The sequence below is a fragment of the Fundulus heteroclitus genome, chromosome 22, assembly GCF_011125445.2.
Source record: "Fundulus heteroclitus isolate FHET01 chromosome 22, MU-UCD_Fhet_4.1, whole genome shotgun sequence".
Classification (NCBI taxonomy): domain Eukaryota; kingdom Metazoa; phylum Chordata; class Actinopteri; order Cyprinodontiformes; family Fundulidae; genus Fundulus; species Fundulus heteroclitus.
Genome location: NC_046382.1, coordinates 13,474,308 through 13,491,202, shown reverse-complemented (window position 1 = coordinate 13,491,202; position 16,895 = coordinate 13,474,308). Strand labels below are relative to the sequence as shown.

The 16,895-nt window shown below is 39.0% G+C and overlaps 1 protein-coding gene across 1 annotated transcript in view; it reads right to left on the bottom strand.

Moving 5' to 3' along the window:
- The window catches only part of wdr11 (WD repeat domain 11), a 33,810-nt gene extending 19,924 nt beyond the window's left edge, over positions 1–13,886 (bottom strand). The window contains exons 1-12 of the mRNA XM_036126162.1: positions 13,678–13,886; positions 11,803–11,914; positions 11,392–11,545; positions 11,004–11,177; positions 9,750–9,951; positions 7,835–8,000; positions 6,814–6,916; positions 4,956–5,154; positions 4,657–4,757; positions 3,763–3,939; positions 2,947–3,031; positions 1,339–1,445 (exon numbers count right to left, since the gene is read on the bottom strand). Of these exons, the coding sequence (XP_035982055.1) occupies positions 1,339–1,445; positions 2,947–3,031; positions 3,763–3,939; positions 4,657–4,757; positions 4,956–5,154; positions 6,814–6,916; positions 7,835–8,000; positions 9,750–9,951; positions 11,004–11,177; positions 11,392–11,545; positions 11,803–11,914; positions 13,678–13,763 (1,666 nt within the window). The 5' untranslated portion in view covers positions 13,764–13,886. The remainder of the gene's footprint in view (positions 1–1,338; positions 1,446–2,946; positions 3,032–3,762; positions 3,940–4,656; positions 4,758–4,955; positions 5,155–6,813; positions 6,917–7,834; positions 8,001–9,749; positions 9,952–11,003; positions 11,178–11,391; positions 11,546–11,802; positions 11,915–13,677) is intronic.
- Between the last annotated feature and the right edge of the window lie 3,009 nt (positions 13,887–16,895).

The following is a 16,895-nucleotide window of genomic DNA, read 5'->3' as shown; positions in this document are numbered from 1 at the left end:
TTTTATGCCAATTTTTAGTTTATTTTCCTATATCGTTTTTAAATCAATATTACTGAATTTGATGCCGTTTATATTTTCGTTTCCTGTACAGCACTTTGGTGTCTGTTTGTTTAAAGTGCTTTATAAATAAAGTTGGACTGGATAAACTTTTCCTCACTTCAATAGTTTCACTTTTTGAACCAAATTACTGAAATAAATGAAATTTTCAATAACATTCTAATTAACTGAGTTACATTAATATCGTATCAGGAAAACTTTGTAGGATGGGGGTCTGCTAGAAGCTCATGAGGTGATGCTAATCATTTCATACTTTTCTTTTTTTACATAGTAGTGACTATATGTCCTTATTACACACATTTACACAAATATCCATATAATCAAATGTTTCATGTGTGCGAAAACAAAAAAGTCATTTCTAACATAAGAATGTCAGAAAGATCCTTCTATTCACCAGCTGTGTGCATATAAATAATGATTCTTTATAATGAAATGTTGGCGCCACCGTTCATGTAAAAATATAGGCTCTTTAGCTTCAATTTTCCTCATCATGAAATGAAACTCTTTCAAACTTAAAACATTTGACTGTAAAGAGCAGCAGCTCACAATGAATGCAGGACCCAACAATAAGCAAGAGATGTTTCACTGTACTTTTCTGTTTTTCCATCTGTAAATGTCATTAGTTTAAAAGGACTTAGATTTAGAGGTAAAGAAAAAAAATGCATTTAGCACCATTCCATCCTTTTCCCCTTTCCTGTGTGGCATTTACGGAAATCTAGGAGATGCAGAAACACTTTTATTTTTTTTAAGACATTTTATTTTTGACTGGATCTATCGATTCTTTCACCTTTTATTTCTCCCAGTTCTGTGGAAAACTAAACACACTCCAAAGCAATATTACTTTCCTTCTGAAGAGACACAGATTAAACTGATATTGATCTTTTATATTTACTAGATGGACAAAGGATGGGATCCACAACACTAGGATTTGTCTGGACAAGCATCAGCTACATCTGGAGAGAGGGATCATGCTCAGTAAAGGTTGTTTGAATGTGTAAAATAAGTAAGGTGCTGATGGTTAGTTATGCTTTGCTCAAGAAAGAAGCCCTGATGTCACTTCGCTGGTGAATTGTTCCTATGGCACCAAACAATTGTAACAGATTTTCATCCACTGCTGTAACGTCTCCTGCAGCATTGTTGCACACATGCAGGGACTCATGAATGAGAGTCTTTTTAAAAACAGCTCAGATAAAGAATGTGTTTTATTTGTTGCTAGGATTAAAAAAACTCAAGGAGAAAACGAATGGGCGGTATTCGAGGCTTAACTTGTGTGTTGCATACCAGTAGGGAGGTCGACGTGCTGCAGCTCATTTCGCACCAGGCCCATGTTGTTGGGGGAAGAAGTTGCAAAAGACAGGAAACTGGTCAGACTCACCCACTCCAGTCCCCTGAGGAAAGAAGCCAGCACACAGACAGTCTAAAGTTGTTATTTTGTCTATTGAATGCATTATTACTGGAAACTTTTCTGTGCTTCGAGGTTTTTCAGTTGTTGCACATGTTCCAGATGTGACTACAAACTCAAAAACTCACAATGTTTGAAATGTACTTCTTTAAAAAGCGGTAATTCATTTAATTTTAATGTACGTTTTACTTCAGCTCAGTGGAAAAGATATCCTACATGCCTAATTTCTCATAAACTGTCCAGTGTACCTTTACACTATGATGCACTTCATGGCAAATTAGAAAACCACTTTTTTTTTTCTTTATACTCTTTTGTGTACCATTACTACGGTTTACACATTTGATCGAAAACTACAGTTGAATCTCATTAAACTGGTATATATTTAGTGTAGTATCAGAAAAAAACAACAACTTTAATTCAATTGTTCAATTCAAATTTAATTCAATTCAAAAGTGTTAAGTGTGCACATAAAGATTAATTACTTATTTTGGGGGATACATTTTAAACATGTAAATGTGCTAGTTTGAATTACTATTATGACTTGAAATAAGAATATGACAGGAAACCAATGAAGGAATGACTTTTGGTACCATAATGTTATGGCCTGTACAATCATAGGGACGTACATATGTATGAATGCCTTTGAATGTAGTTTTGTTACTAACTTAGCGTTATTGTCAACACCGTTGATGTGACGGTATAAGCCTCAGTACCAAAAGCCAAATTATCTTTTTGATCCTTTATTCTAGGTTTGCTATTTTCATTTCCTAATAGCATTTCTATGATCAAGTCAAATCCAGTGAATGCTGTGGTGAACATTTCAGGAATTTACCTCCACCAACTCTGACGAAGAAAATCCACCAGCGGGCGACTGTCTGGATTGATCCAGTGGGCTCAGTTTTTGCAGTTATAGCTGCCATTAACTTTATGATTTTAAAGTAAAAACACTTGAGCAGGTGCTTCCCTATTCAGCTGGGTACCTGCACTGGGTGTAGCTTAAGCTTAAAATATTTCTTTTTTTATCTTTCAAACAAAAAAACTCTATGAGAGGCACTGCTTGTGTTTTTTTAGGGACTCCTTTCAGTTCATTTAGCCTCATATTGAACCTGGTTCTGCTTTAAGTTTCTTCCTGATAAAATGGAGCGCTTGCTTTGCACCAACACCACATCCTAGCTCAGGATGAGGGATTGCTGCAAAGTTAGTGACTGACTTCAATCAGCTGCATTTCTACTGATAAATAACGTTTCTTACCAACCTAATTAAAAGCTTAATAATTTGTATTGAACTTGATTATAAGTTATTGGATCCAAACCCATTTGTCTTGCAATGAGCCTTGATATGACTGCCACTGTAAACCGGTGCAATATGAATAAATCAAATTGAGGTGATTTAAAAAATGTAAAGTAACTCAATATCCTTGGATTGTGGTGGTGGGACTCTGGATTAACATCTGAATGAAGATAATTCACGAAGCAACAAGTTTTTACCTGACTTCACAGGAGTGTACGCTGAGTTCCTTGTGCAGAAGACCACTGGTCAGGTTGTACACCAGCACCGACCCATTGCTGGTGCCTGAGACAGGAAAAAAAGCAGAGCATTAGAAACATGACTGACAGAAAAATGAGAGCAACACAGCTCCTTATCTTTATCTAATTCAGCGGTGTTCAAACATTTTGGCTATTGGGCCAAACCTGTTAAACAGAAAGCACTCGAGGGTCCAAAAAATTAATAGTAAATAACATAAACAAAAATACTGACCCTGCCCAACAGAATATGATCATTTTACAAAAACATTTTAAACTGTATTTAGCCCATTTTATTCCAATGCACCAAAGTCTGCATTTGAGTAAAAGTCCCCCTATTTACTATGAAATCAAAGCAAAATATAAAAAGTGTGCCTTATTAAAGAATAATGTATTGTGTTGTACCTGAACATTCAATTAAACATTCAACTGTAAGATTTTAAACTTGTCGATAACAAATTTACCCTAATCAAAAATTAAACGTTTCCATCTGCAAAAAGCCACCAGCGCTGATCGGACAAATCTTTCTTGAAATTAAGTCCCCGGGTCACACTTTGGTTGCAAGTTTGTTCAGAGACAAAGTTACAGAATCAAACGAGAACGCTGCACTGAAACGTTGCATGAACTTCACCCATCCCCCAAAACAACCCCGTTGAACTCCAGACACCTGATGTGATGAGAAACTCCAAGGAGGTTTGATGAAGTCATTCATTTTCTTAGCTCTGGCAGAGGGAGAGCTGTGCTCCACATAAAATGTTACGCTGACGCTTTCCTGCCCACCTGCAGCCAGAAGGGGTTGATAGTGGTTGATGTTCTTGGTGGTGAGAGGCGGACACATGCGGATGGCGAAGGGCGGCAGCGGCAGGCCGGACAGGAGGCCGGTGAGCAGGAACTTGAGTTGGACCTCCTGCTGGCTCGATGATGGAGGAGGAGCTTCACCACCGAGCAGAGTCTGACCTGGATCAATCACACAGAAGCCATGACAGCTTATGTAGCATTTGTCAGTGCAAGCAGGACATTGCAAGTCTAGCTTGTTCTCCTTTAAAAAGGAAATAGGCAGGAATTGTTGTGCTTCCTTACAGCTAAAGAAAAATCAGGAAAGTTGCACACTTATCCAGATCTCCAAAAACATTTGCTGGACAGTTGTGCACCACTTCATAATTACGACTTAGTAGCCTTTGGTTGGTTTATCAAGATATGGCTAAGTTATGAAATGCTGAGGCAATAAAGAGGCATTCAAAAGGTATGTGTAGATAAGAACAGGCGAGTCATAAATATTTTTTTTACAAGCAACTGAAATCATGATGGAGAACATCCAAAAAAGATAATTGTGATTAGTCGACTATTACAATACTCGTTAGTTGCAGCCCTAGTGCTTTATTGCATGTATATTACATATTAATCTATAACTAAGTCATTAACTTGACTTGTTAGGCTATTTCATGTTAAATAAACTTCTATTTAAATGGAAATCTTTAGCAGCAGAGCTACTGTATATATAAAAAAACAATCGATTGTCAAAATTTCTATGTTGTTGTTGTTGTACCTATACTTTAAATTATTGAAATCACTCTTCAACGCAGTGAGAGTCGGGAAGTGACAGACGCTTTAAACCTCAGCCAGCCTCTGGTCTAACATATCAGATGGTGACGAAGGTGTCGTGTACGGTCGTACCGATCATGCTGTTGAGACAAAGATCCTGGATTCTTTTTTGGTTTGGACCCAGAGGAGCTCCACAGAACGACACGGGGGAGTAGAGCGGCGACAGCCCAGAGCTGAGGAGGGAGAGCCGGAGGAAATCTAATTAAAAAGTAATTCGCTTTTGTTTCTGCAAATGAACAATGTGGCGAAGGCCTCGTTTGCAATGTGACAACAAAATATAGGATTTGTTTGTTTTTAATTCATTCACCTTTTAAAATAGTCAACATTTAGCCATCGATTTATTCTGTATATGTATTTTAAACGTAGCCTACCTTGGATTGGCAGCAGACCGTCCAGTGTGTGCCTTCAGCTCCCAGAGCATGACTCTTCCATCGCTGACCATGAGCGCAGCTTTGTTCTCGTTTACGGGGCAAATAACCATCCGGTACGGCCGGACCGTCTTGGTGACTCTTATGGCGTCGCACTGGGAGCGCAGGTCATAAACGAGTTCCTGGGGACTCTGTTCTGGGTCTGATAGTAAGGATTTAGAGACGTGACATAATGGCAAATCAGTGAATTCAACAAACAAGTTGATTCAGTGGTCAAATGGACCTTTGACTCCCTTCATCTTTTATCTGAGGTTAAGCCTTTAAGAGAAGGTTATAGACGCTCTTAGCAGCTCAAGAGCTGATTACTGTAATGCTGTTTGTGCTGGTGTCTCTCAGTCGTCCCTCAACAGGCTTCAATTGGTCCAGTAACTGAAAAGAAGAATTGTTTCCATTCCCCTCACCGCCTCAACCTGGGATCACTGCACATAAATTACCGGACAGTCTGTTCCCAGATAGCCTATTGGTTTTCTATAGCCATCTAGGCTGTGCAGAATAGTGAGACGCAGTGACGTGTAGAGCCTAAAGGGCTGTGTGAATTTGGGGATACAACATAAAAATACCCCCCCCCCACCCCCCTTCTTTAAAGAGAATTTTAAAATGGTCCTAAAACACACAGGTAACCAGTGAAGACATTTCAGAAATTTCAGAATGGGGGTAATGTGCTCAGACCTTGTTCTGGTTATGCTGAAGCAATTTGCACAACCTGTAGGCGCCTGATGGCTGCATCACTAACCCCAAGATAAAGTGAGTTACTGTATTCCAGCCTAGATGTAACAAATGAATGGAATACTGTTTCAAAAAAGCTGTCTTGATATAAATAACTTTACTTTATCTAGCTGCCTCAAAGAAAAATAGTTCTATTTTAAAATTGCCCTAACCTGGCTTTGAATTTTATTTATCTGCATCTATCTATCTTCTGTGCTTGTTTGTCTCTCTTGTTGTGTCTCTGCTCGAGGCAGGTGACCGTTCATACTGAGCCCGGTTCTGCTGGAGGTTTTTCCTTCCCGCTAACGGGTGTTTTTTCTTTCCACTGTCGCTTCATGCTTGCTCAGTATGAGGGATTGCTGCAAAGCCATGGACAATGCAAACGACTCTTCCTGTAGCTCTACGCTCTTTCAGGAGTGAATGCTGCTTGTCGGGACTTTGAAGCAATCAACTGGTTTCCTTATATAGGAAATTTTTGACCAATCTGTATAATATAATTGAATTTGATTTTGTAAAGTGCCTTGAGATGACATGTTTCATGAATTGGCGCTATATAAATAAAATTGAATTGAATTGAATTGAAAATCTTAAATCCCAGATTTTTGATAATCGGCTGAACATTTTGTGCCAGAGAACCAAGATCTATGTTGGAAATGTCAGATGCGCCACCTCAATACCATCACCTCAGGACTTTATATCATTAAGACATTTAGACAGTGAATCTAATAAGAAGCCCTTGGCTTCTTAAGTGAGAGATAAATCTGGGGGAGTCATCTGCATAATATTTGTTTTTTTATAATTTTTTATAAAGCACTTTGGCTATCAGAATGGCTGTTGTAAAGGGCTAGATAAATAAATGAATGGGTGAATATGAGAAACTAAAAGACATGTGAGTGAAATAATCAAAGTGTCTGTGAGGGAGACTAAATCAAGAGAAGAGAGAGGTTGACTAAGATAGGCCTGGAACAGTTGCTCATAGAACAACGACAAAGCAAGAAGTGGAAGATCGCTAAGGGGTAAGACTAGTTTCTGAGTAGAAAATAACTACAGCGAATCATGTTCAGGATTTCAGGTGCTAGAGTTTCCATTTCACTACCTGCTGCTTCCTCCTGAGCAGATGTTGAGCGGCACACCCGCAGAGTGATGCAACCGTTCTCATGGAGACAGTAGAGGGTGTCGCGCTGAGCGCAAGGTATTACCTAAAATGAAGAAGAAGAAAAGAAAAAAAAATTTGGGTAAATAAAAGATGATTCTCTGTGGTAAAAACTAAATCATAGAAAGGAATGCACATTCAAATTAAAGGGCATTTTTTCCAAGTTTTTAGTTTTCTTCAAGAGTTAATGTATTTTCTGCCGCATTTGTTTGATTTGTTCACCACTGTCTACAAAACAAATTGTGCCGCGGACACAATAAAGGTTGACTACATCAAGAATCTTTGACATTTCTGACATTTTTTGAGACTGACAAAAAAATAAGTTTGTCCTTTTTCCAAACTTATCCAGGCTTGCAAAATGATTACAAGCATTTCATCTCTCATCTTTTCAAAACCAAGTTGGAAAAGCTGATTAAAGAAACCAATCTAAAAGCTCCTTCTGTAGCGTTTTACTGTGTTTTTAAATGCTTGGTCATCTTTGAATGCACTTATCTACAGCAGATCAACAAACCTGAGAATAAACCTATTTACTGCTGAGGGTGTTTGAATTTTAGCTCAAATCCTACGTCCTTATGTTTTAACTTAAAATACAAAGGTGTGCTTTCAAACTGAATATAACCATTTAGTATTAATAAATATCAGTGATTCCTTCACAGATATGTAAAACACTCATTTAAGAAGAATTAATGATCTGATCACCCATGTCAAAACTGAGTTATTCAGATTATTTAGAAGCTGCAGATCCAACGTTGATGCGATCTCACAGTGAAGAATAAAAGCAGAGAATTGAATCACAGCAGACACAGTGGGCTTCTAGGACCTAAATAACTGATGGCTGTAAAACTAACACTAGAATGTGATTAAACTAGCAATGTACCAAGAGAACATTGAGAATGAAGACGCACGTTGACCGACAGAGATCACTTTGTCAAACTTTTCAGCAATAGCATATGCAGTCGGTCACCTGGGTGAAGGGGACCCCCGAGCGCTCAATGGCCACCACGCCCACCGTCTGGCTGAGCTCCAGGTCCAGGATCAGGATTTCTCTGGGATAAAGCAGCAGCATGTGGTTCCTTTTGGACGGCAGGTAGGACAGCTGCAGACAGTCGTTCAGCGTCACTGCCTCTGCACTGCAGCGTCGCACAGCAGGAAGGAAAACAGGTTCATTTTTCAGATCATTCACTGATATAGATATTTACTTTTGAAAGATGAATTAAGGATTTTGAGCAAGAGATTGACTTTTGCAGGTAACCTGTGGTGTTTTAATATTTGTACGAATTGTTTGCTTCGAGGATGAGTCGAGAGATGCGCCAAAGCAACCGATAAAAACTGTAACACCTTGTGAGGGTTAAAGTATTAAAGTATTTAAAATGCCTTGCAAAACCTTTTCATATTTGTCCCATTACAAACTCAAGCTTCTGTGCATTTTTTCAGGGATTTAATATGATAAACTAACAGAAGTACTGCACATTTATAAGGGGAATGTAAAATTATACATGTGTTTTCTTTGCATCTTTTACAAATAATCTGAGAAGAGACTGTGCATTTCTATTCACAACCACCTTTGCTGCAATAACAGCAGCAGGACTTTTAAGGTATGCCTCAACCAGCTTTGCACATCTGTAAGACAGATGATTTTTCTCATATTTGCATGCAAAACAGCTCAGGTTCAGCCATGTTGGAATAAACTATATTCCCTTGTGCTTACGGTGGAATCAAACAAAGAAAGGAAAACTTTACAACTCAAAGTTCCTTTCCTCTTGGTGAAAGCAAATCTTACTCAACCTTCATAGTTCAGGGTTTCTGCTACATGTAATCGATCGTGGCGCATCGCCACAGCAAATTAAAAGCCACAACCCCTTCAGAATTAAGTTGTTGTTTTTTTAAATGTATTTAAAAAAAAAAGGTCAAGTATATGAGATATATATATATCCTATATTATGTACAGCCTATATTTGCGCACTTAACCATAATCCGAGTTTGAAATCAATTTAAACATCATGAAAAGTTAAAATGTACTTTATTTTGATAAACCAACACCGCCTGTTTCTTCCTGTCTGGCTGCGAAGCTGTTAGCAGCTACTGTGCTGCGGTGCTCTCAGGAGGGAAGGAAAACTAGAGAGGACAGTCCACTGATGCTCATTATCGTCTATGTTGCTATACTTAGCGGCCTTTCAGACACCTCTAGCAATTTTCTTTCAAAAAGCGACCAGCAACAACAACTTTTAGCAACTTTTTGTGTTTTAATGGCAACTTTACTGAAAGCACAAGTTGTTCTGGAATCACTGTGTTGAGGCAGCAGCGAGAGCTGCTATGAGGGTTCCTGCTTCCCTCAGCGCTGTCTCACAGGCACACCAGAGCTGCTGCTGCCTCGTCACGTACATATAGTATTCAAAACAGTCTTTTTTTTTTTTTTTCTGAAACTGTTGCACTAAAATAATTCCCTGAATTTGATTCACACACAGCTTCAATCACTTATTCACCTCGTTCACTTTGTGTGCCTCTAATGGCTGTCTTTTTGGTACACTTTGTTTTATGTAGTTTGGATTCAGGCAATGTAATAAAATTCAGAATTAATTTTATAAAAGGTAATTTTAAACACATTTAAAGCTTCCCTACAGCCTGGGTCCCAAATGTATGAACAAATATGGAAACAGGATGATGACACCATCACGGTTTTAAAAAAATCCAAGAGGAAACCCTGTAGTTCTGTCAAAACCTGGAAATTTAGGCTGAGACGTCTTCATCCTGGATTTAGAAATAAATTTGTATAATCTGAACCAATCTGTATAATCTGATTGAATTTGACTTTATAAAGTGCCTTGAGATGACATGTTTCATGAATTGGCGCTATATAAATAAAATTTAACTGTACTTACGTGGGCTTTTCATTGGTGATGAGCACTTTGACTTTGTTAAGGGCCTTCTTGGCACCGGTGGGTGCAGGGGCAGCGGCAGGCGCAGGTTTGGCGTGCGCTGGGCTTGCGTGAGGGCTAGCGATGTACACCTTTTTGCCAGCGCTGCTCGGTGGTTTAGAGTGGGAGAAATCAGTGATAAAAACGATTCCTTCGCTGGTCAGCACTGCCAAAGCAGAAACAAAACAGAAATTATAAAAAAAATATTCTATATCTTCTTACTAAGCAATGTTTCATGGAATTAAGTCTGCTGGCAACTTTGCATCCGGCACTTGTTGAAATATAAATTCTTCCTGCTTTTTATAAAAACAAATACTTACATTTTACCAACAGTTTCATTGTTAAAATATCAGTTAAAAATCTATGTAGAGACGCCTGATTCTAATATTTGTTAATTCAAATTTGTTTTTACATTTTTTGAAAAATGGAGACCACAGGGCTTTGTAAACTTTAAATGTCTTACTTAAAAGATTTCAGCTTCAAACATATTTTTTATAACAAAGGGTCTAAACACTTATTTCAATATTTTGTTTTCAAATGAAACGTAAAAAAGAAGAAGCTTTATATTAAAAGCCAGAACTGTTTTCTGTCCAGTAATGATTGAGAGCAGGACTAAAACCACTTAGTCTAATGAAAAATCTACTTTATCTTCACCAAATTATCTCAAATTCTTTTTTCATAAAGTCTTATGTAGTCGCAGTACATTAAAAGGACAGTAAATCCAAGACTCCTGACAATAAGTACCAGCTAAAATGGGAAAACGGAGAACATCCAACAGGAGTTTGTGACTTTTGTTATCAAGGGGAGACGGTGGAGCATGTTTTGTTGGTTTGTTATAAATATTCTATGGAGAGAAGAGAATTATTACGTCAATTACAAGAAAATAAATTACAGTTAAATTTAAAAGATATTTTGGGAAAAATTTCTACTTCTGAGTATTTTGGTTATTTGATAAGCTACCTTAAGAAAACAAAATTGATAGAAAGGATATACGTATATTTATGTAATTATCATTATATTTATATTTATTTATATATCTATTTATTTATTTTTTGTGGGAGAATATATATACATAGCATCCCGATCCACACTCCACTCTAGTAGATGGCGGTAATGCACATCATTAAGTTGCTTGCCAACCGCCATAAAACAAGAAGAAGAAGAAGAAGAAAACTGAGAACACAGAGTCTGACAGCTCCGGCCCGCTGTTGAACCTACATGCCATGTTAGATGGGTCGAATGGGTCGAATGAAAACGAGAGGATATTCTCAGCGTAGCTCTTCTTCCACAGCTTGGTGCCGGTGTCTCCGTTCCACAGGACGATGTAGTTGGGAGGATGAACGGCCAAGAGGAGGTCACGAGACGCATCCTGATTCCACAGCCACTCTAAATCTGTCACAGAGAGACGGGGGGAGACGAGGGTCAAAACAGTAGGAAGGACTTAGAGTGTGGCAGAGCAGCAGTAAAAGAAACGCTGCTGCAGAGAAATCGCCTATCGATAGAGCAACAGTTTGACAGAAGAGCTGCCAGAGTGAGGGCTGTCTCTTGTGGCGAGTTGAAAAACACAGAGTTAGAGCTTCATGATCATGTTCATTAAGAGCCTCACCCTGGATAGGTTTGGAGTGCTCCTGGATCTCGCAGTGAGCTGTGCCGCTGACCACGTCCCACACGATGATCTTGCCTGACGCGTCTCCTGAGGCCAGCCGCAGGCAGTAGGGAGAGCTCAGGTTGTGGTAGTAGTTTTCTCTTGACCATTTCACCTGCGAGCACAAAACATAGACGTTGACCCAAATACTTGTAACGTATTGAGAAAATAAATCACGAATGCTTGATTAAAAAAAAAAAAAAAAAAAAGACATCCTGGCAAATTCCCATGAAATGAAAGTTCCTGTTTAGAATGTAACTCACCCCCATGTAAAAGCAGAATCCCATCCCGAGACAAATTTGAAAAATTCCACCAAAGCAGAACATTTAAGATGATTTTTATTCATTTTAACAACAACTTAGAAAAACTCACCTTGACAACGATTGCTTTGTGCCTCTCCAGTACTTGAATGGTCTGAGCAGTCTTTGGATCAATTATGAGAATACTGGAGTGACATCCTTGCGCTATTAGTCCCTGCCATCCCCTGTAGGATATGGACAATAAACAGAGGATGGATAAAGGAAATAAAAAACAAGTACATGTGGGTGAGTAAAGACCGCTGAGAGTCTGTTGCAAACGCCCTTAATGGGTATTTTATTTGATGAAAAAGATCACATAGAAATGAAACATCACCATAAAAGTATTAAAATCCACCTTTTTAGCAATACATACATTTTGTTCATTTGCAAAGAATTTGAATGTGGTCTGCCTGATGTAAAAAAAAAAAAATTCAAAAACTTGCAATAGTTAAGCAATCTGGTCATGTTTACATGTTAAAAGGCACATGGCATCACATTAGAAACCTGATTTCTACTAAACGTTCCTCTCCACTGTTGCCGCATACTTGCTCAGGATGAGGGATTGCTGAAAAATTCTCAACTCTGTGCAACAATCAGTGATACCTTGGCTAGCGTTGCTCCAGCTAGCATGACTAGACCGACTGAATTTATCTGTAATGTATTTTAAAAAAGGATTACATTTGGAATGTGTGTACTTTGAATGCACATCTGACTATATGTTTGAATCGGATCTGATTGGACTGAAATGAACAGAGTTTGGGTCGAAATGATTCTAGGTCACAGTAAAATGAACTAGGCCCGTTTCTCATGGAAAGTGTCTTTACTGGTGGGACATAAATAAACTGAAATTAACTGAACAAGTTTGAACTGAAATAAATTAGGGCTGGACGATATACAGAAAAAAAAGCATATCGATAAAATAAAAATCATATTGATTGATACCGGTAATTATCAACAAATTCAAAACATGTATTTTAATGCAGCCCTTGCCATTTTATGCTGTTGCTTAGTGACTTATTTTTAGATAAGGAACACACAAACACTGAATTCAAACTCAACCCTTTACTCAACCAACTTTTTTTTATCAAAACTGCAAGATGAAAAGAAGAACAGGTGCTCTGAACTCTTTGAAAGGGGGCGGGGCTTGGTGTGTGTGTTCATAGGTCTGCGTTTGTGATTGGTTGGGAGGATGTAATGACTGTAATATTAACCTATTCTATTGAACTTTTTATTTAATCTTTTTTTCTATCATCGATATATGCCTATCGATCAATATATATAATTATCGAATTGTCGTCCAGCCCTAAAATAAATTAAGTTGAACTAAATCAAAGAGTTGACTCCCTTTGTAAAAAAAAGAAAAAAAAAAAAAAAGGAAGATGTTTTCTAACCTATAGACCCCCTTAAGTTCAAATTGCTGCTGTTCATGTACAAAATTCTTACCAGGAACAGATTTATTTATAACAGTGAAAAATAGTGTCCAAAATGTTCCACTGGTTTAATTTCTGCTATAAAATGCGGAACATTTGTTGAGACGTGCACAGGCTACGCTGATTGAATCAACACAAAGATATCACGTAGGACTACATGGCTACGAATTAAAATAAAATGGAAGGAGTGATGAAATAGCACAGTGGCAGCCCGCTGCTCCATAAAAGGGAAGGGGCTGAGCAGAGGGATTACAAAAATGATCATAATATAACACGTCGTCAGGTTTAATCGGTGCGATCAAACTGCCACATCACGTGACACACAAACGTCCTGCATGACAGCTTGTCGGCACATGATTCTGCGCTGTCAAAGCACGTCGACACTGACAATTAGTTTATCTTCCACCCGGACAACAACGAAACAGCCAAAGTCAATAAAACAGCATTCGCTCTGTCAACAGCGGCTGAATTAAATAGCAACACAGCAATGATGCTAACGGCGGAAGTGTCGTACCCACCAGTCAACGGCTGTTTTATTCTGCAAGTTCAGCGTGCCAGTCAGCGTCCGAGCCGCGAGCTTGATGTTGACCGTGTAAGGAATCATTGTCGGCAGAAAAACCTTGACGCTACATCCACATTTATTCAGTGCGAGCTGTGAAAACCACTTGGCTTCTGGGTCTTCAGCTACGCTCTGAACGCAACCAGGAAATGAATGGGAATTCCATAAACACAGCCGTGTGGAAACAAATTCCAGCGCACTAGGGTTCCGCAGATGACGTTCCACATCACTCTTTCTTTTTCAACCCTCACAAGATTTTCCTTTTTTTTTTTTTTATCGGTCGCTTTGGTACATCTCTCGAATCAAACTCGACAGCAAAACACCGTGGCTTACTTGCAAAAGTCAATCTCTTGCTCAAAATCCTTAATTCATCTTTCAAAAGTAAATATCTGTATCATTGAACAGTGGCATCCGAATGACAAGTCTTTGTGTCATTGTGTATGAACAAGGAAGTCAAATTTCTTAGTGATGTCAATGTTGATGTATTGCTAACGTTTTGACGACAATTATATTGTAAATTTTAAGTTACACCTTAGAGTGGGGGATTGATTGTAAGAGACTGGACACATTTCACGTTTATGCTTTTACTGTTTGTACTGTCATTTATTGACAGACCAGGGTCATTGCGACAGGGAAAGAAAAAGACAGGAACAGCACAAAGAAAATCTTTTTTACAAAGTACAAATGTGAACATATGACAATGGAAAACTTCACATGCAGTGCTGTAGGAATGACACGCCTGTCTGCTGGGTGACTAATTCTCATCCACATCACAACGAATAGCTTCCTGTGCGATAAAGCATGGAAAGAATCTTTTAGATTGTAAATGGTAAAAGGCTTGTACTTGTATAGCGTTTTAGTCCAAAGACCACAAAGCGCTCTGCACTACAATCAGTCATTCACACACACAGTCACACCCTCTCGGTGGCGAGCTATGTTAGTAGCCACAGCTGTCCTGGGGGCAAGGCATTGCGAGGCTTGGTCCGGCATTATTTACAATTGGATTATAAGTTAAGCAAACTGGCATTATGATTGTTTTAGCGGCGTCTGAGAGCAAATTATCTTTCAGCTAAAAAAGGACTATCAAAACACTATCAAGATAGTCTTGGTGTAGATAACCTTGTTTTATCATGATCAAAGGGTTTTTGGTCTTTTGTTTTTCTGTAAGCATATTATGTGGCTATATACCTTTAAACTTTCATCAAAGTCAATAGTTTCCATACATATCGTGGTAGAATTTCCTTAAAGGTGTCTGAGTTACATCAAAAGATTTGGATGTTCTTCCTTCTCACAGTAGTTTGCTGGAATTTTGTCATTTTTCTCCTAACAGAACTGGAATAACCAATAAGGGTTTGTAGGATGCATTGCTCTCACACCCCTTTTCAACTCTACCTGCAATACTTTCCATGAGACTGAGATCAAGGCTTTGCCATGGCCACCCCCAAAACATTGACTTTGTTGTCTTTAAGCCACTTTGTAAGTTTTTGTTGGTTGAATATTGATAATTCAGGATATGGGATGTTAATGTCCATCCAGAACATCCAGAATTGCATGGAGAATGTCTCTGCAAACAAGATCTTCACCACAAGGGCAAATGGGAAACCCTGGATGACCAATAAGGTACGCACAATGCTGAGGACAAAACATGCAAGGTTCAAGTGTGGGGACAGTTAGGCACTCAGCTGAGTCAACCCTAACCGTGCCATACAGCAAAATCAGAAAATCCAGGTATTCTTCCATGACCCGACAAACGCCAGGCGCATGTAGCAAGGTGTCCAGAACATCACAGACTAAAAGGCTGCTCCTTTTACCTTGCGAGGACAACACAGGCTTCGATCAATGTTCACAATAATTGCTTTGGTTGCTTGGATCTCTTAACAACACTCCTGTTAGGAAATCTACACCTCACCAGATGAACAGGCATTTGAGGCCAAGACACACCAAACTGTCCAATTCGACAGAATGATCCGTACAGATTCTTTTCCTGACCTACTGGCTGCATAGAGAGTCCCTCTACGGAGCACCGGACTTGCAAATATTTACGTCAGAGTGTATACTGCAAATTCCAGAAATTCCGCCTGCAAAAACAATCTGGACAGCCTTTGTAAAGCTGCAGTTCCTGCTCGAACAAGCATAAAGAAGATAGGCATTTCACTTTATCTGTTTTCTGTACTTCTGAGCTCATACCATGGTTAAGTACACTGTTTATTGAAAAGTTTCACTGATTATTGATTGAGCTGTGTGTTTTCTGGGATGAACCTGAATGGGGACGAACATGCCTAGAAATTCCACGACGTTTACTTTGCAGTTTGGAGATTTTATTTTGAATTTTCCATAGAGATTCAATTAAAGTTTATTTATACAGCGTCAATTCATGATACATGTCATCTCAAGGCACTTTCCAAAGTCAAATTCAATCAGATTATACAGATTGGTCAAAAAGTTTTCTATCTAAGCAAACCCAGCAGATTGCATCAAATCTTGACAAGCAGCATTCACTCATCCTGAAAGAGCGTTGAGCCACAGTGGACAGTCGTCTGCATTGTTGATGGCTTTGCAGCAATCCCCGTTACTGAGCATGCATGAAGCGACAGTAGAGAGGAAAACTCCCCTTTAACAGGAAGGGAAACTTCCGGCAGAATCAGGCTCAGTGTGAACGGTCATCTGCCTCGACCCACTGGGGTTAGAGAAGACAGAGCAGAGACACAATAAGAGAGACAAAAAAAAGCACAGTTTTACTTTGCCAAAGTGTCTGTCTTCCTGTCTGACTCATGACTTTCCCGTATTTGCTACATAGCTCCGACCAAGGTAGACCAGGGGTATACCTTAGTAGGAGCTACGCAGACACAGTTTCAGAGAATCGCAAAGGGGTCTGCCCGGCCCTATTCACTTCAAACAGATCTAATTGCTACAACGTGATTTTCCGTCGGATCAGACAGTTTGGTGTATCTGCGCCTTGAGACATGAGACAGCTGATTTCCAGAGAACATCGGGAAGACTCAATGCATGGAAGGCAGCGGACTCATTCATATATTTAATTCTTTAGCTGAGGCCCTGAAACAGATTCCAGATGGGCACATTTTCAGATTAACACTAGAAAGTTTCTCAAAGATGACCAGTCTTCAACATTTAACTTTTTGTTCTCTTTTTGTTAGGGACGGTACATATGGTCTGGCG